The sequence below is a fragment of the Oncorhynchus tshawytscha genome, linkage group LG11 (assembly GCF_018296145.1).
Source record: "Oncorhynchus tshawytscha isolate Ot180627B linkage group LG11, Otsh_v2.0, whole genome shotgun sequence".
Lineage (NCBI taxonomy): Eukaryota > Metazoa > Chordata > Actinopteri > Salmoniformes > Salmonidae > Oncorhynchus > Oncorhynchus tshawytscha.
In genome coordinates, this window is record NC_056439.1 from 35,110,554 (window position 1) to 35,135,191 (window position 24,638).

A 24,638-nucleotide genomic window follows, 5' to 3' on the forward strand; every position below is an offset into this window, starting at 1 on the left:
CCCTCCTGTACTCCCTGTTCACCCACGACTGCGTGGCCAAGCACGACTCCAACACCATCATTAAGTTTGCTGATGACACAATAGTAGTAGGCCTGATTACCGACAATGATGAGACAGCCTATCGAGAGGAGGTCAGAGACCTGGCTGTGTGGTGCCAGAACAACAACCTCTCCCTCAACGTAAGCAAGACAAAGGAGCTTATCGTGGACTACAGGAAAACAAACAAGCCCCCATTAACATTGATGGGGCTATAGTGGAGCGGATCGAGAGTTTCAAGTTCCTTGGTGTCCAAGGAACTTCATCAACAAACTATCCTGGTGCAAACACACCAAGACAGCCGTGAAGAGGGCACGACAACACCTTTTCCCCTTCAGGAGACTGAAAAGATTTGTCATGGGTCCTCAGAACCTCAAAAAGTTCTAAAGCTGCATCATCGAGAGCATCCTGACTGGTTGCATCACCGCCTGGTATGGCAACTGCTCTGCATCTGACCGCAAGGCGCTACAGAGGGTAGTGCGTACGGCCCAGTACATCACTGGGGTCAAGCTTCCTGACATCCAGGACCTATATACGAGGCGGTGTCAGAGGAAGGCCCATAAAATTGTCATAGACTCCAGCCACCCTAGTCATAGACTGTTCTCTCTGCTACCGCACGGCAAGCGGTACCGGAGCGCCAAGTCTAGGTACAAGAGGTGACTCCTTAACAGCTTCTACCCCCCAAGCCATAAGACTGCTGAAAAATTAATCAAATGGCCACCCAGACTATTTACATTGATAAACCCCCCCCCCTTTGTTTTTACACTGCTGCTACTCACTGTTTATTATCTATGCATAGTCACCTTACCCCTAGCTACATTTACAAATTACCTCAACTAATATGTACACCCTGTACATTGACTCGGTACCGGTACCCCTGTATTGTTATTGTTATTTTGTGTTACTTTTTATTACATTTTTTACTTTTGTTTATTTAGTAAATATTTTCTTAACTACATTTCTTGAACTGCCATTAAGTAAGCATTTCACGCTACGGTCTACACCTTTTGTATTCGGCGCATGTGCAAAAAATTTCCAGTGAGTCAAAAGTGTTTCCAATTAATATGAGTTCACTCAACAATTTGTAAACACAATGGATATTAAAGGCTCCTATCATGCTGGTTTAATGGAGGATGTATTAGGCCTGGGGCTCTAACTCCCAGCCTGTCAATAGCCACTGCTTCCTGTTGTTTTCCTCTGCAGTCACTGATGAGGTCACATTAACAGGCCTGTCTTGTGATGATGAGCTCTGGAGGATAAATTGATTTCAGTGGATGGTCAGAGATAGCCATCCACACACTGGTCACAGAACTTAGTCATTCGTTTTGAAGTGTTTGGCCCTGTGGTGAGTTTGTGGATACTGTCTTTAACTCTAGTTCCTCATTTAGGAGTGATGCCACATGCTCATACTGAACTGGAATAATACCCATCTGGTGTGTGGCACAACTATTTTCCACTGTCTGGACAGACCACAGAAGTATGGAACCAACGTGTTTCCAGTTTCCACTGAGTTGCACTGATGTTGACTGGTGAAGTTAATATTCAGACAGGTGAGAGGAAATGTTTTACTTCCAGATGAGGCTAATTTTTACTCTTCCCTTTACACTAAAAGGAAACTGGTGAAAAGGCGACTACAGGCTCCTGCCCTGGACTGAGTGAAGGACGCTTGGGGAACAGAGCTGTGTCTCTCCCTGTCAGAACCCTGGACACACTAACCTGCCCACCAACATGACCGATGTGGCGATAGTGAAGGAGGGATGGCTGCACAAAAGAGGTGAGTGGGTTTGGACTATTTCCTGTATCAACAAATGCTTTGCTCCGTATTTGACTACAACATGAGCATGAGTGCTGATGTGATTTTGGTATTATTTGTATAGTTTCCGGTATGTGATTCCTATTTCCTAGTCAACAGTATACAGTATGCCCCAGTATCCCTCTTGCCCAGCTAGCTACTTTGTGTGGTATGGCAGGCGTGAGTGCCGTTGTTTGGATGAGGAGGCATTCCTCACATACCTGCTGGCTTTGAGCGGGGGGGTGTGTGTGCATGCGGACTCCTCTGGCACAGAGAGAGAGCAGGGGTGTGGTTCATGGGACAGACAGACATGGGGAACACGTCACTAGGAGTGGAGAGTCCCAGATGCTGTAACCCAGGGAACAGCATTCTACTCAGTACGCTCTCCCTCGAAGGCCTCAGCAGGAACACAACAGGGGCTTGTGTCTTAACAGAGTCATCCTGGGTTGGCTACGCAGGCAGACCCAGGCCCACGCAGACTGATGCAGCCCCTGGTCCTGACAACGCTTCGCTGGAGTGGAAAGAGCAATGCTAGCTGGGTACTACTGACTGCTCATTTAAAAAATAACCTCTGTGATTTACTTTACAGCATTTACAGCAGATCGCCCTGGGATTCTTGGTACATGTATAGAGGCTGAGGAACACATATCAGTCTGATGTTTTCTGATGTAAGAGATATTTGTCTAAATAACAAGGAAACAGGAAACAGCATTTGCCTTATTGGAAGGAAACGGACCAAAGTTGATAATTTAGAGAAGTTCTGATTTAATAACAAACATGCCAGCTAAGGGAGGGTCTTTCCAAGGGTGTCTAGTTCTTCTGAAACTTTTTTGAAATCATGCCTGCGATTTTACCTTCTTTACCTCACCTTATGCAAGGTCTGTTGGCACATTTGACGTGCAGTATGTGATGCAGTATAACATGCGCTATGTCGTTTCCACTGCTCCTTGCCAGAGTGGTAAGAAGGGAAGCAGGAAGGTTTCTGACAGATTGCCAGTGTAAAATGTAATGGCCCAAGGACTGTCAAATAGTGACCAGTGAGAAAAACAAACTCCTCTGATCTCAAGTCACATCTTAACCTTGAATTATTGAAGAACAAAGCCAACACACAAACAGACTGAACAAACAAGCCTTCAGGAATACTGAGTTGGCATGCTGTCATACCCTAGCAGCTGTGCCCGGTGAAATGTCACCCAGAGCAACACTGTTTTGATTGGAGGGCTTCTGCCTGCTTGCTGAGCGTATCTTGACAGGACGGGTTTTAATGTCACGTCACTGTCACCCAGTCTCTGTCCCAGTGCAACAGCACAGAAGGTGAGTCTGCAATAACAATGTTCTGCTGCCCATCACTTCAGCCAACAACCTTCTTCTTGTGAATCTTTTCATTTTAGCCCATCCTCTAACCTCACTACTAAGATTTTGGACTGCAGTCACAGAACATTTCACTGACTGATTGCATTGTGTGTTTGATGGCATGGGATTGAGGCAGGCCTCTGCAGCACTGAAGGGTCATACAGGTAGGTGGTGGCCTGCCTGGGAGCTGAGAACATCCATGCCACCCTTAACCCTCCTAACCCTGATTCCTATCTGATTAGTCATGCTGGGCATGCAACTGTAAGCTGGTTTTGTGGTATCCTTTTGCTGCCAGACAATGGCAGAGTACAGAAAGTGGAGCAGCAAACTTGGTTTCTTATGTGGACTAAGTCCAGCCAGCCTATTCCACAGAACAGCCAGATTCCCAACCTTGAAGTGTTCGGTTCTGTGCCTTTTTCCCCCAGACAAGCCCAGCTGAGTCTGATGATCCCCAACGTCAGGCCACACGTTTCCACTCCATCAGCCTTGTACTGCTGGGCAGTGGGATTGTCTCAGCCATTTACGTCACCCATCATGATATAAAGAGGGTTATCTGTTCAAGGCCAGGTTTGGACTTCCAATGCATAGCACTAGGGAATAGGCCAGTAATCCTGTGCTGTATACCAAGTCACCAATGGCTCCTCTATAGGCCCGTGTGTGTGTCTATCCAGAAGTGTGTGTCTGCGGAAGTGTGTGCATGAGGTAAAGCATACAATTGCAGGGGTAACAGTGGTTGAATGTTGAAATGATTTCCCAGTGCCCACATGTACAGGTTGCCTAGCACACAGAGGCTTGTTGTTCAACATTCGCTTGTATCTTGTTGCGTCTGTTACAATCCAGTTGTCATGTCCCTAAGGGCCACACAGACAGTCATCCAGCAACGGATGACTCCCATTAAAAAACCATTGGATCAATCTGGGTTTGATTAATCCGTCAATATGTTGGGTCTACTTTACACCATCCACACAGTTTACATTATGCCTGCAGCCTCTAGTTGTCAGTCTGTAGTTTATTTCCTAAAGTTTCCATCAAAGGCAGAGCATCATCCAACATCAAAGAAGCAGATTGCAGGTTCTCTAGATTCCAGCTGTGTCCAAGAGCCTAGTGAAGTGCAACAGAACTGTGCTTGTTGGCCCTCTCTCTTCCAGGCAGCCCTTGGCTCTCTCTTCCAGGCAGCCCTTGGCCCTCTCTCTTCCAGGCAGCCCTTGGCCCTCTCTCTTCCAGGCAGCCCTTGGCCCTCTCTCTTCCAGGCAGCCCTTGGCCCTCTCTCTTCCAGGCAGCCCTTGTTCTTTTGACTCATTTGCTCCCTGACAGGTATAAAGAGCCGGCCTCCTCGTTAGGCTAACGAAGGTTACAACAACTGTTGTATTTTGGTAGCACTCTCAGCTGGCTCAGAGGCAGGAGTGAATGGATGGGGGAGGGAACTGAGAGGAAACAGAGCACCAGGTCTTTGTGATATTCCAGAACATCATCACTCTGTGTGCAGTCCTTTTCTCACAGACCAAGCCTGACTTAGAAACAGGGTGTTCTGTGTGATGTGTCTGACGAATAGGTTGATGCTTATTGGATGATTTACTCCAAGGGGTCACATGATTAGTCAATGGGGTCGTGTATTAGAGGACACCTTTGAGTCGTTCCACTGAGAATAACAAAAACAGTGCGTGGTCAAAGAGTGTGTGTGAGAGTTTGTTTGTTTGTGTGTGTGTGTGTGTGTGTTGGTTTGCATGCATGCAAGATGTTGAGTACCTAATACCTCATACAATCACATACTATTTTGAAACACCTCTTTAAAGAATTTCTCAGAATTTCTGTATCAAAGCAGTAAAAGGGAACTGTGTGTGGGAGTTATATTTTCACTCTTCAAAGGAACCAACCCACCTGATTAACTCTGTCTCATGACACTGCAATGCTGATCGCACAAGGACCTTGTCTGGCTGCCAGCTTTGCTGCCAGCTTTACCGCCAGGCTCGTCTTGCTTAGTCTCCTTCACACACACCCCTTCATTAGGTTCCAGCCTGCCATGGACCACACAGCGGCCCTGCTACCACACACACCAACAGCCTCACTACAACGGCTCCAGCAGCAGGGGATGCCCCAGAGCCATTATGCCCTGTCCACACTCCTACCGCCCAGCTAACTACATAAAACAATACCAGCAGCAAAACTTTGAGCGACAGAACCAGAGTCACGAGGTGAAGCCCCAAGGCAGGGCCAGCAGCAGAGGGTGGCTCCCCAGGAGGGGAGGGCTCTGGCTGGTGTCTGGCCGTCAGCAGGGTCCCCTGCTCTCAGTAATGGGAATCAGCCTCCTGCTAAATGTGGTGGATAAAAGTAAATTGCCTGGGTGCAGCTGTCGACAGGCAGGCTGGATGGGAGGGGACCAGTAGGCCAGAGAGAGCCACCTCCGTCACTTGTCTCTGCTCACAGTGAGCCTGCTGTGTGCTTACTTTCTGTGCAGAATCCTCCTGCTCCACAACTGGCGCTTGGTTGTGCTCCCCCTGCCCCCTACCCCTCTCACTCTCGTTCACTTCCTCTCTCTCTTTCTTCAATTCTCCATCTCTGTTCCCCTCTCTTTTTCTTTCTTTACCTCATATCCTGCTTCCTACTCCCACTCTACTCCTCCTCTCCCTCTTTCTTAATCCCCATCTCATTTCTTCTCTGCCTCTGCCAGTCGTCCCCCACCACCTTCTCGCCCACTCCCCCCTTGCCAGGATAATGACCCTGCTGACAACACCGAGGCGGAAGCTGCTTCCGACTGCCGTGGCGCTCCCAGTCTCAGACATCAATCACATCACTGGCTCGCTGGCTCTCCCTGGCAACTGGGACAGACAGAGAGAGAGAGAGAACTGGGACAGAGAGAGAGAGAGAGGAGAGAGAGAGAGAGAGAGAGAGAGAGAGAGAGAGAGAGAGAGAGAGAGAGAGAGAGAGAGAGAGAGAGAGAGAGAGAGAGAGAGAGAGAGAGAGAGAGAGAGAGAGAGAGAGAGAGAGAGAGAGAGAGAGAGAGAGAGAGAGAGAGAGAGAGAGAGAGAGAGAGAGAGAGAGAGAGAGAGAGAGAGAGAGAGAGAGAGAGAGAGAGAGAGAGAGAGAGAGAGAGAGAGAGAGAGAGAGAGAGAGAGAGAGAGAGAGAGAGAGAGAGAGAGAGAGAGAGAGAGAGAGAGAGAGAGAGAGAGAGAGAGAGAGAGAGAGAGAGAGAGAGAGAGAGAGGGAGTGGTGGAGTGTGGACAGGAATGGGCTGCTCAGCTGTATGTTCAGACTGCTGTCACATTCACATCAGACCATCATCAGGATACACACCCAGATCACACTTAGCCTCTCATCCGGCTCAGGGACAATTTGTCATTATGGATCACAGACAAATATAACAATGTATTTGACTTGGCCTTAACTCTCCTAAAGGTTGAAATTTAATCTTAGGTATATCCCCCTTTTATTATACATGGTTGTATAATTTAAGAGTGATGGACTGTTCCCTGGTCATTTAGTGTTAATTGGCACTAATTTGAACTAAATAATGTGTTTATTTGTTTGTCATGCAGTAACGCAGTTAACTAATCCATGGGCTGCTTGTTTACCGAGAGGAGGGTCCAAATTAATCACACAGAAAAGCAGGGTGAACTTCCCACAGTGTCTCTATGGTAATCAGCAGGTGTCACTCGCTATGGAGAAGAAGTGAGGGCTTTCTTATGAGCGTGAGAAAGAGGGGCTCCACCACCACCCTCCCCACTGTTCACCCCCCCCCCCTCTTTTTTTTCCCTGTAGCGGCAGATACCGCATCAGCAGAGAGAGAGGGGAAGGGAGGGTGATGGAGAGAAAAGAGAGGGCTGCAGTGGAGGCTGGGGCAGCCCTTCCCTGTGACCTGTTGATGCTGTTGCCAAAGCCCCGGCAGTGCAGTCCCATCCAGCTGCATGAGAGAAAGAGAGACGCCAACAAAAGAGGAGAGGGACAGCAGGAAGAAAAAAAGAGGGGGGAGAAAAGAAAGAATGAAGAAACCCAAACTCCTGGGCGGTTTAGCCTGGCATGTGAGAGGCCTGTTGTGAGCCTGGGCAGCCTTATATGGTCATGGGGAGAGGGGCAGCCTGGCGGCGCAGTCTGCCCTGAGTCCCAGAGCTGGGAAGGAGATGGGACGGGGAGCGGTATTGGGGTGGTGGTACAGAGGGGTGACCCTTCCATCAGGGAGCCCCCTCCTCTGGAGCGGGTGGCGGCACAGAGGCTCATTGAGATGCAGGGCACATGGCGGCAGGTTGCAGCTGCAGGCTACAGGCAGGGCCCAACAGAAAAGGGCCGAAGGGGGCAACCGAGGAAAAACTAACAAAATACACTGCCTCCCCTGCTTTGGAGTTTTAATTCCCTAATCCTCAATCCCCCCCCCTCTCAACACTCTCACACATACACACTCTCACACATACACTCTATCACACAGTTACCACGGGCTCCCTTCCTCCCTCTCATCCCCAAACTATGAATGAGTGGCCAGGCAGAGACAAAACACCACAGCAGCCCCCTCAGGAAGTCCAATCACTGGGCACTGCGCTGAGAAGGGCTTGTTTTGTCTGACCTCTTCTTCTCCCCTTCCTTAACATTTTATTTTCTGCTCTCATTCCTCTTTCTTTCTCTCTGTGTCTCTGTCTGTCTGTGTGTGTGTGTCTCTCTCTCTCTGTGTCTGTCTGTATTCTATGTGCCTGTGATGCCAGACAGAGCACAGCGGTTGGCCTCTCCTTTGCAGTGTGATGAATGTTGCATGATGTGTTTATTAAAGAGCTGTGGCAGCTGGGACCTTAGATTCCTGTCGTTGTCACATAGAGACAGAGAGAACACAACGCTCCTCAGACACACAGGCTAACCTCTGACACACTCTCTTGCATCCTCTCCTTTTTACATTTAATCTTCTTTTTAATGACGCAGACTGCCTGGACTCTAAAGCCAAGCTGACTTGCAAATGGCCTCTGTGTCAAATGGTAGTATTAACATGGATCCGAATTGTTCGCATGCTCGTTCTTTTACAACGGACTGACCTTGAAAACCGTAACTTGGTACAGTCTGACCATTGAGTTAATTATTTTAGTCTGACTGCAGACGGTTCGCCTTTGGTCAATCAAGATGCTCTTATTGCCAGTAGAAGGTTTTTGATGAATAAGCTGGTTTTCATGTGTCTGTTGAGAGCTCTATGGAACTACGCTGTCAACTCACAAACCATTCAGACACATACAGTTTATTCAGTAATAGCTCCAGTTCTGAAAAAAATGACACGGTAGCATACAGTATTTGGAGAATTGGCCCTCTGCAGCTGTAAGTCATTGAGTGTGTGTGTATGCATATGCGAGAGCGTTTGTGCATGTGTGTGTGGGGGGCATGGCACTGGTGCAATTTGGCTGCCCACACATAAGCCATGCAGCAGTTGGCAAATAAAGATGAATTCTCTTTTGTTTGGCAGAGGCTCACTGTTCATTATTTTCTACTTTGCCCAGTGCGCATCTCAGACCTCAGCAGCTGTTTGACATGTAAAGACACTCTACCAGCCCCTGACAGCTCCTCGCATGGCCCTCGTCTACACACACAGTCAAAATTGTAGTTGAATTTGCCTATCCCAAAGACTGTTCTGTTCTTGATCTTATCTGCTATGTGGTCATGCTGTCAGGTTGTTTCCGGTTTTCTACAATTAAAATGTTCTACTGAGATGAAAAGGGCAGCTGAAAGACTTTGAAGATGGATGGATGGATAGAGTTGATAGCAGGGGACTTCTGTGTCTCAAGTCCCTTCTGCTCTTAGTCAGCATGTTGTCTTCTCTCTCAATCTGTATTCTGCAATTTGCCCATTTGGTCCAATCTGTCAAAATATACTGTATCAAAAAAGCATATAAATATTTAGTGAGTAATTTTAAATTGTCTACGAATGAGTCTTTTGGCATCTCCTGCTGTTGTCTGTACACCCTCTGCTTAAGCCCCCAGTTCCCAGTTGTGGAGTATCATGGTAGGATGTCATCATAACATCAGAAGCAGAGTGAGAAAAGTACAGTACAGTAGTGGGCTGGGTTTTTAGTTTCAAGTCTAGTCAGTGAGAAAGACAAAGGTCAGATGAGAATAGAAAGACTAAGTGTTAGTAAATAGGAAAGACATCTGGGTCATGGTTGTGGTTTTGTAACGAAGAGATGGACTGCAGATGTAGCTGACAGAAATGATAAGACAGATAGACGTTTCTTCAGTTACATGACTCTCCATGCCCCAGCCAGGATGACGGTTGCCTGGTCAGGATATCCTCTCCAGCCAGACCAAAAACGATGTTCTCAGTAATTTAGCTGATAACATGCATACTGCCAATTTCTCCACAGCCATTGTTTTCACCACACCCACATTTTGGGAAATGTGTAACGTTATGCTTTATTTGGAAGAGCAAAAGAAGCACAAAGACAATTATGTTCTGATAATTGCACCAATGTCAGTCCTGCTGTGGTCAGAGCATGCTGTGGAGTCTTTAGGGTGGGATTAGGTGGAGGGTGGAGGGGTATAGGGGGGTAGAGATGTGCCCTAGGTGTCACATTCCACCATGATGAGCTTGTTCAGTTCACTGAACTCTACTCGCTGGTCTTTACAAGCTGTGGTCTCTGAGAGGAAAGGAAATACTATTAAAAGTGTCCTTTACCAATGACATTTGCATCACAGTGCATGTAGACCATTAAGTGACTGTCCCCATGGCTTTGTTGCTGTGTAGTGACACTGTGAAAGGCTAGCGACCCATGCGACTCAGAGCAGGGAGAGCTGTGACCACACTGGTCTGAAAAGTAGACCGTTTGTTAATGCAATATTCACTTAGAAATTGCGTGACGGGTTTGATTGGTTCTTTCAACCCCAAAAAAATCTTCATGGGTTGAGAGCTTTTGCTGTTTGGATTTGAAAATGGAATGGGGCGGTGCCAGGGGGCTGTATGTGGGTGTTTTGAGGAGAGCCAACCAGTAAAAGCACAGCTTCCTTCATTATCGACGCATTGTTCCCGACAACAACAAAGAGCCATTCCAGACTCTGAAGTCAGGAGAACTTTGAGAGTTAGGTGTTAGCTAGACTAATGAAAGGGTACAGTGCGTATTCATTGTCACCCCATTGAGAGCCATGTGACAGAGCCCGCCTCTGCGTGGAGGAATGTCTCTGCAGTGCATGCCACGCACGGTGGCATCATCACAAGGCACGGTGGACGCCAACTCTTGCCAGCCTGGGTGGGCTTCGTGCGTCAGAGGGGCTTGCAGGCCAAATCAAATCAAATGTTATTTATCACATGCGCCGAATACAACAGATGTAGACCTTACCGTGAAATGCTTACTTCAAGCCCTTAACCAACAATGCAGTTTTAAGAAAATAAAGTGTTGAAAATATTTACATTAATAAACTAAAGTAAAAAATTAAATTAAAAAAGTAACAAGGAAATGACATAACAATAACGAGGCTATATACAGCAGGTACCGGTATATATGATCGATGCCCTATCCAGGCCCTCTGTGCTTGAGGATGGCAAGACCTTGCTGTCATCAGATATACATTCACACATACACACTGTAAAGTGTACGTTCATACACGCCAGTGCATATAAACAAACATCTATCTTTGCTTGTCAGTGTCTGTGTTGGGACCATGGTCTTGATGCCAGTTTGTGGCCACAACACAATTAACGTAAACAATCAGCCTTTCAGCGTCACTGTTGGAAGCACCAAACATGCACTTGATCTATTTCCTGAATCTCTCTGTATTCTTCCCTAAAGAGGTGAGCGGAGCGCTGCCAGTGTGTAGGCTAACCTATTTCCCAATTTTTGGGGGGCTCCAGAGTGGCGCAGCGGTCTAGGCAGTGCTAGAGGCATCACTACAGACCCTGGTTCGATTCCAGGCTGTATCACAACCGGCCTTGATTGGGAGTCCCTTAGGGCGGCGCACAATTGTACCAGCGTCGTCCGGGTTAGGGTTTGGCCGGGGTAGGCCGTTATTGTAAATAAGAATTTGTTCTTAACTGACTTGCCTAGACAAATAAAATGTAACAAAAAAACTCCCTCTGTCACTGTGCTTGTATGATGCATGCCTGGAGGTAGGGAGCTTATTATGCTGCCTTTGCATTGTGCACATACTGTCCCCAGCCTGCCCTGCCAGGGGCTCTGAGCCTAGGGTGGGGGAAATGGATCAGCCAAGACCTGACCACAGACTGACAATCTATCTAGAGCAGAATTCAGTCAGTCGTGTGAAGCTGCTGTTGACCCGTAGTTGTAAATTACATTGATGTTGATTCTCTGTGTGTGTGTGTGTGTGTGTGTGTGTGTGTGTGTGTGTGTGGTGTGTGTATGGATTAGTGCTGTGAATGTTGATTCATGAGCCATGTAGTGTAAAATAGACAAATGACTCATCACTGTAATTGCAGCATATTGAACAGACATGGGGAAATCCACAGAGCTTTCCTCTTTATCACACTGGTTTTTTCAATGAGGACGGTGCGTGCTCGGCTTTGTAGGCAAGCAGTAAGCATTGCAATCTGAAGTCTGACAAAGTCTAACTAATTTCTAAATGAGCTGCGTTTGGTGTAAAAATACTTAGCCAGCAGAATGGAGATGAAAAATGTCCTCCCGTGCCGTTCTGAAAAATGACAACAGCCGTAGTAACATATTGGGCATCTGCTGCAGACTGACATCTAAAGTATACAGTGCTCTGAGACAGATGTTTTCTCTAGTGCTGGGATGTGTGCTGCCACCTCAATTGTTGCAGTAAATCAGGTGCTTTACACTGTGTGTATGTGTGTGTGTGTGTTCCTGCTGTAATGGTTGCACCCTGTGGTGTTTGAATGATGTAGCCCCTCTCAGGTGGGATTCCACTAGTCAGACAGTTGAACCATCACATTGAGGTGAGACATCCTAGAATATGGAATACAATCCACTTAGTGATTGTCTACATAGCCTCTTCTCACTAAGAGGAGTTTATATGAGGTGTTTTAAGTTGACTAGAGGTAAATTAGGTTCTGTTATCGAGGGATTCTGGTCAGTCTGCCTCGTCACAGACAGGTCTGGGATCAGTTTCCTCAGACTGGAGCCAGTGGTGTGCCAGGCGAGGCTTGGGGAGAGGAGGAACAGGGTCTAGCATTAACTGATCTCCACTTTCCCCAGACTTCTGTGTCGGAGGAAATGGGGCAATTAAGGACAGCTTGCTCAGACACTGCATGGGGTTAATACCCGGCTCTCGTAATTAAAAATAAATTACATTTTTCCTGTATAAATATTCAAGCCCCTCTCCGATCTGTGCTGCTGACTGTTTATGTGGCGTATGCTGTTTTTGCACATTTCAGGAACATTTGGCACAATGTTTCCTGAACCGTCTGCGGAATAAATAGAGTTTCGTTGCCTCTGAGAGATTCATCTGTGGGTGTCTTGTGTTGGAGGAGATAGGCAAGGATGGAGACATGGATTCCTGTATAACCTCTGTATGGGAACGAAGGGGCAGAGGCAAGGGTCCTGAGTCCAGCTAAAACAGCTATTTGTCCTGGCTTTGACCTACTATAGCTGAAAGTGGGTGACAACATGGTCATTTAGGGAATGTTGGTGAACATCTTAGCAATTCAATCACAAGAAATGGGTCAGAACCGCTGTGAATAAGGATGTTGCCTTGAAGATAATAGCTTTGTGTATCATAAATCATCGAACCGCACAGCTTAATTTTCATAGACCGATCAACAATTTAAAGAATGTAACCTTTTGAAACCAGCGCATTATAGCAACCAATTATCCTCATCCCTTTCTCCATCTCTCTTTGCAGGAGAGTACATTAAGACCTGGAGGCCCAGGTATTTTCTACTCAAGAGTGATGGTACATTCATTGGCTACAAGGAACGACCACAAGATGTTGACGCGTTTGAAACCCCCTTAAATAACTTCTCAGTAGCACGTGAGTATCTACTCTTTCAAGAACCTACTATCTACATTACTTCACCCATTAAGATTATACGGCACTTTATATTGCATAATCACCAATAGAAAATATTTTTGTTCAGTAGCTCCTATGACAATGTCTTGCCTTAATGGTACACTTCAAAGCCACAAAGTTGTGGTTAGAAACATCAGAATAGACTGGTGGTACATTAGCAATATGCCAGTATTCTACCTGGCTGTGTGTAAATTCCAGTTTTGTCTATGGGACTACTCCCTACATGACAGGAAGTTGTTGGGACAAGCTCGGCAGATGATTGAACAGAGTAATTAGAGAACATACTGTTTGTTAAACAAAATGTTTCCTGACATTCTTGAGTTATAGTGGTTATTAACCATCTGATTTCAATTATTTATCTGTGGGCTGCTCTGTCTCCATCAGCAGTACAGAGAGGGTGGCACAGTTTGTCACTGAGCAGACCTGCAGTAGACCCACAGACAGAGGGGCCATGTGATGCTGCTGATGAGGTGGTGGGGCTGGGTTACAAAGCCACACTGACAGGGCCCTGCTGGAGCTCAGTGGACTTCCTGACAAACTCTTCCATGTTTTTTTTGGGCATACGCAGTTTGTTGACTGTGTGAAAGAGCTGCACTGGGAAACTGTATGCTCTCTAAAAATTGTAACTGAGTTTCAAGCTAATTGAAATTCCTTTTATTTTTTTGTGAATGTCATAACTTGGACACATTTTCTGGAATTGACTGAAACAACTGCCCAGATCACTGCTCACAGTCCCATGTATTGACTAAATCCTGAGGTAAAAATACACTATATTTACAAAAGTATGTGGACACCCCTTGAAATGAGTGGATTCGGCTATTGTGCCAACTGTAAAGTTTGGGGGAGGAGGAATAATTGTCTGGGGCTGTTTTTCATGGGTCGGGCTAGGCCCTTCCAGTGGAGTGAAATCTTAACGCTACAGTATACAATGACATTCAAGATAATTCTGTTCTTCCAACTTTGTGGCAACAGTTTGGGGAAGGCCCTTTTCCTGTTTCAGTATGACAATGCCTTCTTGCACAAAGCGAGGTCCATACAGAAATTATGTATTGAGATCGGTGTGGAAGAACTTGACTGGCCTGCACAGAGCCCTGACCTCAACCCCATCGAACACCTTTGGGATGAATTGGAACACCGACTGCAAGCCAGGCCTAATCGCCCAACATCATTGCCCGACCTCACTAATGCTCTTGTGGCTGAATGGAAGCAAGTCCACTCAGCAATGTTCCAACATCTAGTGGAATGCCTTCCCAGAAGAGTGGAGGCTGTTACAGCAGCAAAGGTGGAAAAAACTACATATTAATGCCTATGATTTTGAAATTAGATGTTTGACGAGCAGGTGTCCACATACTTTTGGTAATGTGTATTTAGTATGAAGGAAAAGCTATGATCAGGGTTTCCTCCTCCATCCTTTCCTCATAGTGCAGCTGTTCAGTTCCCTATGTACGGCTGCATGGTGGCTGTCCCAGCCGTGTCTGTTACGGTGGCGATAAAGATAAATGGCTGTAACTGTGGGTCTCTGTCTCCTCTCCTCCTGGCCCCTCTCTCCCGGGATGTGACCAGAGTGCCAGCTGATGAAGACGGAGAGGCCCAAGCCCAACACATTCATCATCCGCTGCCTGCAGTGGACCACTGTCATCGAGCGCACCTTCCACGTGGAGACACCCGAGGAGAGGCAAGCTCAGCCACAACCCCTCCCTTACACATACACACAGTCAAATACACACACACACCACAAGCATGTGCATACACATTGTACACAGTACACTGGTTGTTGGCTGACTCTACAGTCTAAATTGCCTTCCTGTTGATAAGATGACAATTACATAATTGGGCTGAATTAAATCATGTTAAATGAGGTGTTGTAATCTCCCTCTCCTTCCTCTCTCAGGGAAGAATGGACGAAAGCCATTCAGGCTGTAGCAGATGGCCTACAGAAACAGGAAGAGGAGATGATGGACTCCTCCCCAGACCCAATGGACATGGAGATGTACCTGACCAAACCCAGACTCAAAGTGGTGGGTCCCCGCCCTCCTCACCCTGCCTCACCCCAACCATGCCCCTTCCTGCCTCACCCCAAACCTCACCCTGCCCCTTCCTGCCTCACCCCAAACCTCACACTACCCCTTCCTGCCTCACCCCAACCCTCACTGGCCCGTCCTGCCTCTCCCCAACCCTCACCGGCACTTCCTGCTTCACCCCGGCGCCCTGACACTTTCCTAACAAATAGAATACAAATTATATTTTTGTCACATGCGCCGAATACAACTGGTGTAGACGTTACTGTGAAATGCTTGCTTACAAGCCATTCCCAACAATGTAGTAACACAATTAAATGCACAAGAATGGAGCTATATTTATCCTTTTATTTAACTAGGCAAGTCAGTTAAGAACACATTCTTATTTACAAATACAGCCCAGGAACAGTGGGTTAACTGCCTCGTCAGCTTGGGGATTTGATCTAGCAACCTTTTGGTTACTGGCCCAACGCTCTAACCACTAGGATACCTGCACGCCCCATATACAGGGAGTAACAGTACCAGATCTATGTGGAGCTACAGTTGAAGTCGGAAGTTTACATACACTTAGGTTGGAGTCATTAAAACTCGTTTTTCAACCACTCCACAACTTTTCTTGTTAACAAACTATAGTTTTGGCAAGTCGGTTAGGACATCTACTTTGTGCATGACACAAGTCATTTTTCCAACAATTATTTACAAACAGATTATTTCACTTTTTAATTCATTGTATCACAATTCCAGTGGGTCAGAAGTTTAGATACACTAAGTTGACTGTGCCTTTAAACAGCTTGGACAATTCCAGAAAATGTCATGGCTTTAGAAGCATCTGATAGGCTAATTGACATCATTTGAGTCAATTGGAAGTGTACCTGCGGATGTATTTCAAGGCATACCTTCAAACTCAGTGCCTCTTTGCTTGACATCATGGGAAAGTCAAAAGAAATCAGCCAAGACCTCAGAAAAAAAGTATGCAAGTATAAACACCTTGGGACCAGGCAGCCGTCATACCGCTCAGGAAGGAGACACGTTCTGTCTCCTAGAGATGAACGTACTTTGGTGCGAAAAGTGCAAATCAATCCCAGAACAACAATAAAGGACCTTGTGAAGATGCTGGAGGAAACAGGTACAAATGTATCTATATCCACAGTAAAACGAGTCCTATATCGACATAACCTGAAAGGCCACTCAGCAAGGAAGAAGCCACTGCTCCAAAGCCGCCATAAAAAAAGCCAGACTACGGTTTGTAGCTGCACATGGGGACAAAGATCGTACTTTTTTGAGAAATGTCCTCTGGTCTGATGAAACAGATATAGAACTGTTTGGCCATAATGATCATCGTTATGTTTGGAGGAAAAAGGGGGAGGCTTGCAAGCCGAAGAACACCATCCCAACCGTGAAGCATGGGGGTGGCAGCGTCATGTCCCCACAACATGATGCTGCCACCCCTGTGCTTCACGGTTGGGATGGTGTTCCTCAGCTTGCAAGCATCCCCCTTTTTCTGCTTTGCTGCAGGAGGGAGTTGTGCACTTCACAAAATAGATGGCATCATGAGGGAGAAATTATGTGGATATATATATTTATATATTTTGTGGGCGGAACTGAAAAAGTGTGTGAGAGCAAGTAGGCCTACAAACCTGACTGAGTTACACAAGCTCTGTCAAGAGGAATGGGCTAAATTCACCCAACTTATTGTGGGAAGCTTGTGGAAGGCTACCCGAAACGTTTGACCCAAGTTAAACAATTTAAAGGCAATGCTACCAAATACTAATTGAGTGTATGTAAACTTCTGACCCACTGGGAATGTGATGAAGGAAATAAAAGCTGAAATAAATCATTCTCTCTACTATTATTCTGACATTTCACATTCTTAAAATAAAGTGATGATCCTAACTGACTGAAGACAGGGAATATTTACTAGGATTAAATGTCAGGAATTGTGAAAAACTGAGTTTAAATGTATTTGGCTAAGGTGTATGTAAACTTCTGACTTCAACTGTACTGTATATACAGGGAGTACCAGTACCAGACCTATGTGGATCTATATTCAGGGAGTACCTGTAGCTGATCAATGTGGAGCTACACGACCGGTCAAACGTTTTAGAACACCTACACATTCAAGTTTTTTAAAACATTCTTACCATTTTCTACATTGTAGAATAATAGTGAAGACATCAAAACTATGAAATGACACATATGGAATCATGTAGTAACTAAAAAAGTGTTAAACAAATCAAAATATATACAGCTTGGACGCTCTTGGCATTCTCTCAATCAGCTTCACCTGGAATGCTATTCCAACAGTCTTGAAGGAGTTCCCACATATGCTGAGCACTTTTTGACTCCTTTTCCTTCACTCTGTAGTCCGACTCATCCTGAACCATCTCAAATTGGTTGAGGTCAGGCTATTTTGGAGGCAGGTCATCTAATGCAGCACTCAATCACTCTCCTTCTTGGTTAAATAGCCCTTACACAGCCTGGAGATGTGTTGGGTCATTGTTCTGTTGAAAAACAAGTGATAGTCCCACTAGGCCAAACCAGCTGGGATGGTGTATCGCTGCAGAATGCTCTGGTAGCCATGCTGGTTAAGTGTGCCTTGAATTCTAAATAAATCACAGACAGTGTCACCAGCAAAGCACCCCCAAACCATAACACCTCTTCCTCCATGCTTTACAGTGGGAAATACACATGCAGAGATCATCTATTCACCCACATCGCATCTCACAAAGACACAGTGGTTGGAACCAAAAATCTTCAATTTAGACTCCAGGCCAAAGGACAAATTTCCACCGGTCTAATGCCCATTGCTTGCGTTTCTTGGCCCAATCAAGTCTCTTATTGGTGTCCTTTAGTAGTGGTTTCTTTGCAGCAATTTGACCATGAAGGCCTGATTCACACAGTCTCTTCTGAACAGTTGATGTTGAAATGTGTCTGTTACTTGAACTCTGAAGCATTTATTTGGGCTGCAATTTCTGATGCTGGTAACTCTAATGAACTTATCCCCTGCAGCAGAGGTAACTCTGGGTCTTTCATTCCTGTGGCGTTCCTCATGAGAGCCAGTTTCATCATACCGCTTGATGGTTTTTGCGACTGCACTTTAAGAAACTTTCAAAGTTCTTGAAATGTTCTGTTTTGACTGACCTTCATGTCTTAAAGTAATGATGTACTGTCATTTCTCTTTGCTTATTTGAGCTGTTCTTGACATAATATGGACTTGTTATTTTACCAAATAGGGCTATCTTTTGTATACCCCTCTACCTTGTCACAACACAACTGATTGTCTCAAATTAGAAGGCACACCTGTTAATTGAAATGCATTCCAGGTGACTACCACATGAAGCTGGTTGAGAGAATGCCAATAGTGTGCAAAGCTGTTATCGAAGCAAAGTGTGCCTATTTGAAGAATCTGAAATATGAAAGATATTTTGATTGGTTTACACTGTTTTGGTTAATACATGATTTCATATGTGTTATTTCATAGTTTTGATGTCTTCACTATTATTCTATAGTGTAGAAAATTGTTTTAAAAAATGTATAAAAACCCTTGAATGCGTAGGTATTCTAATACTTTTGACCAGTAGTGTATATACAGGGGGTACCAGTACCAGATCAATGTGGAGCTATATACAGGGAGTTCCAGAACCAGGTCAATGTGGAGCTATCTACAGGGAGTTCCAGGACCAGGTCAATGTGGAGCTATATACAGGGTGTTCCAGGACCAGGTCAATGTGGAGCTATATACAGGGAATTCCAGGACCAGGTCAATGTGGAGCTATATACAGGGAGTTCCAGGACCAGGTCAATGTGGAGCTATATACAGGGAGTTCCAGGACCAGGTCAATGTGGAGCTATATACAGGGAGTTCCAGGACCAGGTCAATGTGGAGCTATATACAGGGAGTTCCAGGACCAGGTCAATGGGCAGAGGTACTAGGTATTAGAGTCAGTGATCGAGTCAGTGCAGATAGTTCAGGTACCATTACCTGACTATTTAGCAGTCTGGCTATTTAGCAGTCTTATGGCTTTGGGGTAGAAGCTGTCTAGGAGCCTATTAGTCCAAGAGCCGATGCTCCGGTACCAACATCAGCCATGGGAGGCTTAGCACCAGATGGCGTGTCCACTCTGTTTCATACCCACACATCTGTGCTCTTAAGTCATGACACAAAGGTCTAAGGGCACCGGATTGCATGTCTCCTACACAACCGTTTTCAACATTCTCACCAGCCCTGAGGGTCAGAGGTTAAACAAGTCACTGCAGCATATAGTCCCACCATTAGAAGAGTGGAAGTTGCAGAGTGGATGAAATGGTACCTTAAATGCTTCTGTGTTGTTGTCAGTGGGATTATATGTCTTGACTAGTTAGAGCATGAATTTGTTATAGCCGCTGTTTGTAACCCGATGCTGCTTTTTCCCCCCTCGCTCATAGACTATGGACGACTTTGAATACCTCAAACTCCTCGGAAAAGGTACTTTTGGCAAAGTGATCCTGGTGAAGGAGAAGGCCACAGGACGCTACTATGCCATGAAAATCCTGAAGAAGGAAGTGATCGTAGCGAAAGTGAGTAGAGGCCACTAACCATTAGGAGAAGCATGAGAAAACGAAAGAGGGAGAGACAGCATGGGGGCGGTGGGGGGTGATCATGGATACCTAAACGGCAGCCATTGTGGGAGTTGCACAAACACTCTTTGTGATCTCTTTCAGGATGAAGTGGCACACACACTCACAGAAAACCGAGTGCTCCAGAATTCCAAGCATCCGTTCTTGACAGTGAGAGACCCCGCCATCCACTCCATATACCTAACCCAAACTCTTCTCTGGCCACAAAGTCTGAGGAGCCACTCCACTTCAGCCTGAGAGCTTCCATTCAGGGGGAGATGCTGAATCTGTGTTGGGAGAGTTTAAGCAATGTTTGCAAAGACGGCAATAGACTTGGCTAGACACTAGACATCTCATTGTTAGTTAACCACCTTTCTCAAAGTCTGTGATGGCTCACAATGCGCAACTCTTCCACATTTAGTGGCTGGAGTAACACATGCATCTTCTGTCCATCCCACTGTGGTGAATGGGGCTAGCAGTTGTCATTCAACAGTTATATCCCAAAGGCAGATATCACTTCAACAAAGACTTTGGTTTCTTATGGAGAACTTGCAATGGCGGGCTTAATTTTTTGATCCATTGCAGTTGTTTAAGTTATTGGTGTATATATCCCCAGGGTCCCATCTGGCTCAGTTGGTAGAGAGAGCATGGCGCTTGCAACGCCAGGGTTGTGGGTTCGATTCCCATGGGGCACCAGTATGAAAATGTGTGAACTTGCAACTGTAAGTTGCTCTGGATAAGAGCGTCTGCTAAATGACTCAAATATAAATATATATCCCCAGGGCCTGAAATACTCCTTCCAGACCCATGACCGGTTGTGTTTCGTAATGGAGTATGCGAACGGCGGAGAGGTGAGCTTTTTAAAACAGTCAATAACACCTGACACACAAGATCCAATTTAGCTAGTAGTAGCCAATAATCCTCCCACCCCTCCTTCTGTGTACGCTAACCTTGTTCCCTCTGTCTCTCCTCTCCCTCTCTCTTATCTATCTTCCTCCTCTAGCTGTTCTTCCACCTCTCCCGAGACCGGGTGTTCTCGGAGGAGCGGTCTCGGTTCTACGGGGCGGAGATAGTGTCAGCGCTGGACTACCTGCATGCTGAGAGGAATGTGGTCTACAGAGACCTGAAGGTAAGGCGGAGGAGCATAGTCTGCGGACCGGGATATAAATAGTGTCCACAGCAGCAGCAGGCCTACCCCGATTCAGTCCTCACTGCAGCTGGAGACCTAGACCGCCCCTTTCTATAGCCGGAATATACTAACCACCATCTCCTTCTGGGCAGATGTTCGATTCCTTTATTTATCTTTGTGTTTCCATTAATGTAAATAAGCAGTGATGAAAAATGTGTATTTTAGTATTGACAGTCATATTTTACCCCCGTCATCAAACTTATTCTGTCCAGCTGTAAATTGTTTGTACCAGAAGGAAGAGACTAGTACAGAAACTCAGTGATCTGTATTCATAGCATAAGAGCAGAGGTAGCAGAGGCATGATATGACTGGTTTTAAAGGGGGGCGGGGCGGGGCATCTCTAGCTCTGTTTCTTCCAGCTGATGAAACTATACCAGCCAGGTCAGCATAGCCTCCACCCTCCTCGTTCCCCCCTCCCTCTACTCTCCCCATGGGTTAATGAGGCAGGCTCCCAGCCTGCTAAGGTTCTCCTGAAAATGCCAGGGTAGCAGTTTTGGAGGATGTGCTGACTCTGGCCTGCCTGCCTGGTGCTGCTGGCCACGTGTGGGCTACAGTTGCCAGGTGACTTTTACTCAGAGGACACACTGATATTAAAAGGACATGCATTGCTAGCTCATGCCTCTCAGAGCTGAAGCCAAATCAGCTATGCCTCAATCACACACTCACACAGTCACTCCCCCTCCTCCTGTTGCTGATACGTCCTGTCACATTCTGTCTCCTTGTCTCAGCTGGAAAATCTCATGCTGGACAAAGACGGACACATAAAGATCACCGACTTTGGACTGTGTAAGGAGGGGATCACAGACGGGGCCACCATGAAGACCTTCTGTGGGACACCAGAGTACCTGGCCCCAGAGGTAGTGTATTCTCACAGTCCATTCACAATATGGGGGTCAATAAATCGTATCATTTTTTTGACATAAAAAATGGGAGGCCTTTGGAGCCCAACCCATGTAACCTTCCTCTTCAGTGCACACTCTTTTGGCATGTTCTCTTGAGTATTTTTGTCTATTCAAATTTGAGTGTAAATCAACTGAAGAGAATAAAGTCACATAATTGGTAAATAACTGAAAGATTTAACAGACCTAACACGGTTTGAAGAGAGGAACTGTATTGCAGCGAATATATCCCACTACACACATCATCGTAAATGTCTGTTGTCGGGCATATTTATTAAGGCATACAAGCTATGTCACATTTTTTCTAGTGTATTTCCTATGTCAAATGTAGTTGTGTAATTAATTGTAAGATGCAAGGCTCCCTTGCAAAAGAGACCTTGGTCTCAATGGGACTCACTGTTAAAATAAACTGTTGAAGAGTGACTTTGGGACAGTTGTTCCTAAATGCCTGTCTAATCTCCAGTATAAGACATGCAGCTAATGAGTCTGCAGTGTGACTAGGGCAGGACAGGTTGTTCCCATATTTTTTGTTTGAGAAGGCATGTGTACAGGGGTGTGGCTTCTCCCCATTGCGTGCAGGTATGACGTGGGGTGTATAACACGATAGGGCATTGTACAGTGTGTGTGTGTTGCTAGTCCCCTTGCCTCTTGCTGTAAGAAGGTTTTCTGGGAGAAGGGTGCCCATGTTAACACAGCTGCTGACTCGTTGTTTTTAGCCTCCATTTGGAATTTGCTGGGGGGTTTGGCAGTGCCTCAGGAAACGTGAGTTTCCGCCCTGAAGAAAAGGTTACATTGGCTACAGCTGCTCCTGGCACTGAGGGGGCTTCTAGCCGACTCCTGCCCAGGATGCCTATCCCGACCTGGGCAAAGCCAGGGCCACACTCTGGGCCTGTTGTCCTCAGTTCTCCCCTGTAACAATCTCCCATGGCGTTTTCATCTGACATCTTTATATTCCTCTCTCTTAGACTCTTAGCTGTTCATAACTTGTCTGAAATGTCTACATCAACTAGCCCATGTCAGCTAATGTTTTTTAAAGTTGTTTTTTTTATCCTATAGATATTGTTGTAATTTTTTTGTCACTCAAATATCACATGAATACACATTAGACTGGCAAAATATATGGAATATGAAGAAAAAAATTTAACCTGTCAAATTTCCTCTCCAACAACAAGAGGGGTGTGGACAGTTTGTGTCATGAACAGTGCTTGTGCCCATGGAAATAGACGTGGCGCGTGCTCATGCAGGGGGGGAGGGCCCAAGGGGGGCCCAAGTGAAAAAGTTTGGGAACTCCTGCTCTAGAGAACCATCCTAATTTACGGCATACAGTAGCCATCATCACCAAAGCCAACTAGGGCATGAATTACTATATAACCATCATGTCACGTCCCTCACACTAGGGCAAGCAACAGGCAAATGATCATTTAAAGGAAAGAATCTGTTTGTCATTTTTGTCCATGTGTGGTATGTCATAAATGTGCTGAAGAACAACCCTCCCCCTCTTTAGCATTCTGAACACAGTAACATAGCTAGTGGCACCATATAACAGCCCCAGCTCTGCTCCTCCTCTGGCAGTAGAGACATCAGGGGGCGTTTCCGTGGAGACAGGGTCGCCATAGAGCGTCTCTATGGGAACCAGGGCCAGGCAATGTTACAGGTTGTTCTGCAGTAAACAATGACCTTGTTGTGTGTGCTGCACAGGAATGCTGTAACGTCTGGGAATATTCCACAGGCCAGACCCGCTGCCCAGACCAGGGCTGTAAGCCTGCATCTTGCTAACACCCATGGAACAAGTTTCACCTAATCCACTGTGAAATAGTCATTTTATTGAAATGAAGTCAATTTGTGAAAGTAATGAACAATGAAAAGGAGAGTGAAGAGCATGTGTTTGGGAGAGGGACAATAGCTGTGTTTGTGTTAGAGGGAGAATAAGGCCAGAGAAGTAAGATAGAGGGCAGTATCAAGTGGAGGAAAAGTACAGCAAGTGTACGTTTCACTCCTACCTCCTCCCTGCACTGTGCTGTCCTTTGGGCCAGTGTAACAGAGCTGGTCCAGGCAGCCCTGGTTACGTGTATGAGGGATGAGCTTGGCTCCTGTGGTCCTGGCAGCTCCACAGCTGTGGTACTCTTCTACATATATGGGGCAGCTGCAGGCCCAGCTGTCGTGTGGTGTGAATCACACGACAGCAGTGCTGGAAATAGAGACGGTCCAGTAATCCTAGCACCGTGCCGGCTTCACGTTACCCCTGCCCTCCGAGTCCTCCTCGCCCCTAACCGCAGCGCCAAGCAGCGTGCCCACAGATGCAGGCACACACCACCCGCTCAAACACACACAAACACACTCTGGTTTTGTTCCATTTACGGTCACATCTGTCCATCTGTTCTGCCCGCCTCTTCTCTCTGGGTCTGTGTACCTTCATGTCCATATGTAATTCTATCAGGCTGCCCTTTTACCTATGAATCTATTCCTGGACCAATTTATCTCACCTCATATAACCTTGTTTTAAAGAACAGTCTGTTCTCATTGGCTTGATTCCACCTACAATATCCTTCCTGTTGGATATTGACCCAACTACACATCCCAGAAGGCCTTGTTTAATAACAACTCAAATACTATGTTTGACATTCAACAGGCTGCCCAGTTAGACAGCACAGAGCCAAATCGAGCCAATTGATTAGAACGTGTGAACACGTCATCTTCCAAGATGTGTGAACCTCCACTTCCGTGACTAAGGGCTGTGGCAGTGGTGTGGTGTATGTGGTTGCTGCTATGGGGAGTCTGCTTCCACTAACTGGCCCTAGCCTCTCCAGCCTTCAGCCCCTG

General features: G+C 46.2%; 1 protein-coding gene across 1 annotated transcript in view; it reads left to right on the forward strand.

Moving 5' to 3' along the window:
• Window positions 1-24,638, forward strand: part of LOC112261841 (RAC-alpha serine/threonine-protein kinase) — a 35,432-nt gene that overhangs the window by 5,131 nt on the left and 5,663 nt on the right. The window contains exons 2-10 of the mRNA XM_024437465.2: window positions 1,649-1,810; window positions 12,949-13,077; window positions 14,680-14,791; window positions 15,008-15,134; window positions 19,560-19,691; window positions 19,836-19,901; window positions 20,513-20,581; window positions 20,734-20,859; window positions 21,648-21,776. Of these exons, the coding sequence (XP_024293233.1) occupies window positions 1,765-1,810; window positions 12,949-13,077; window positions 14,680-14,791; window positions 15,008-15,134; window positions 19,560-19,691; window positions 19,836-19,901; window positions 20,513-20,581; window positions 20,734-20,859; window positions 21,648-21,776 (936 nt within the window). The 5' untranslated portion in view covers window positions 1,649-1,764. The remainder of the gene's footprint in view (window positions 1-1,648; window positions 1,811-12,948; window positions 13,078-14,679; window positions 14,792-15,007; window positions 15,135-19,559; window positions 19,692-19,835; window positions 19,902-20,512; window positions 20,582-20,733; window positions 20,860-21,647; window positions 21,777-24,638) is intronic.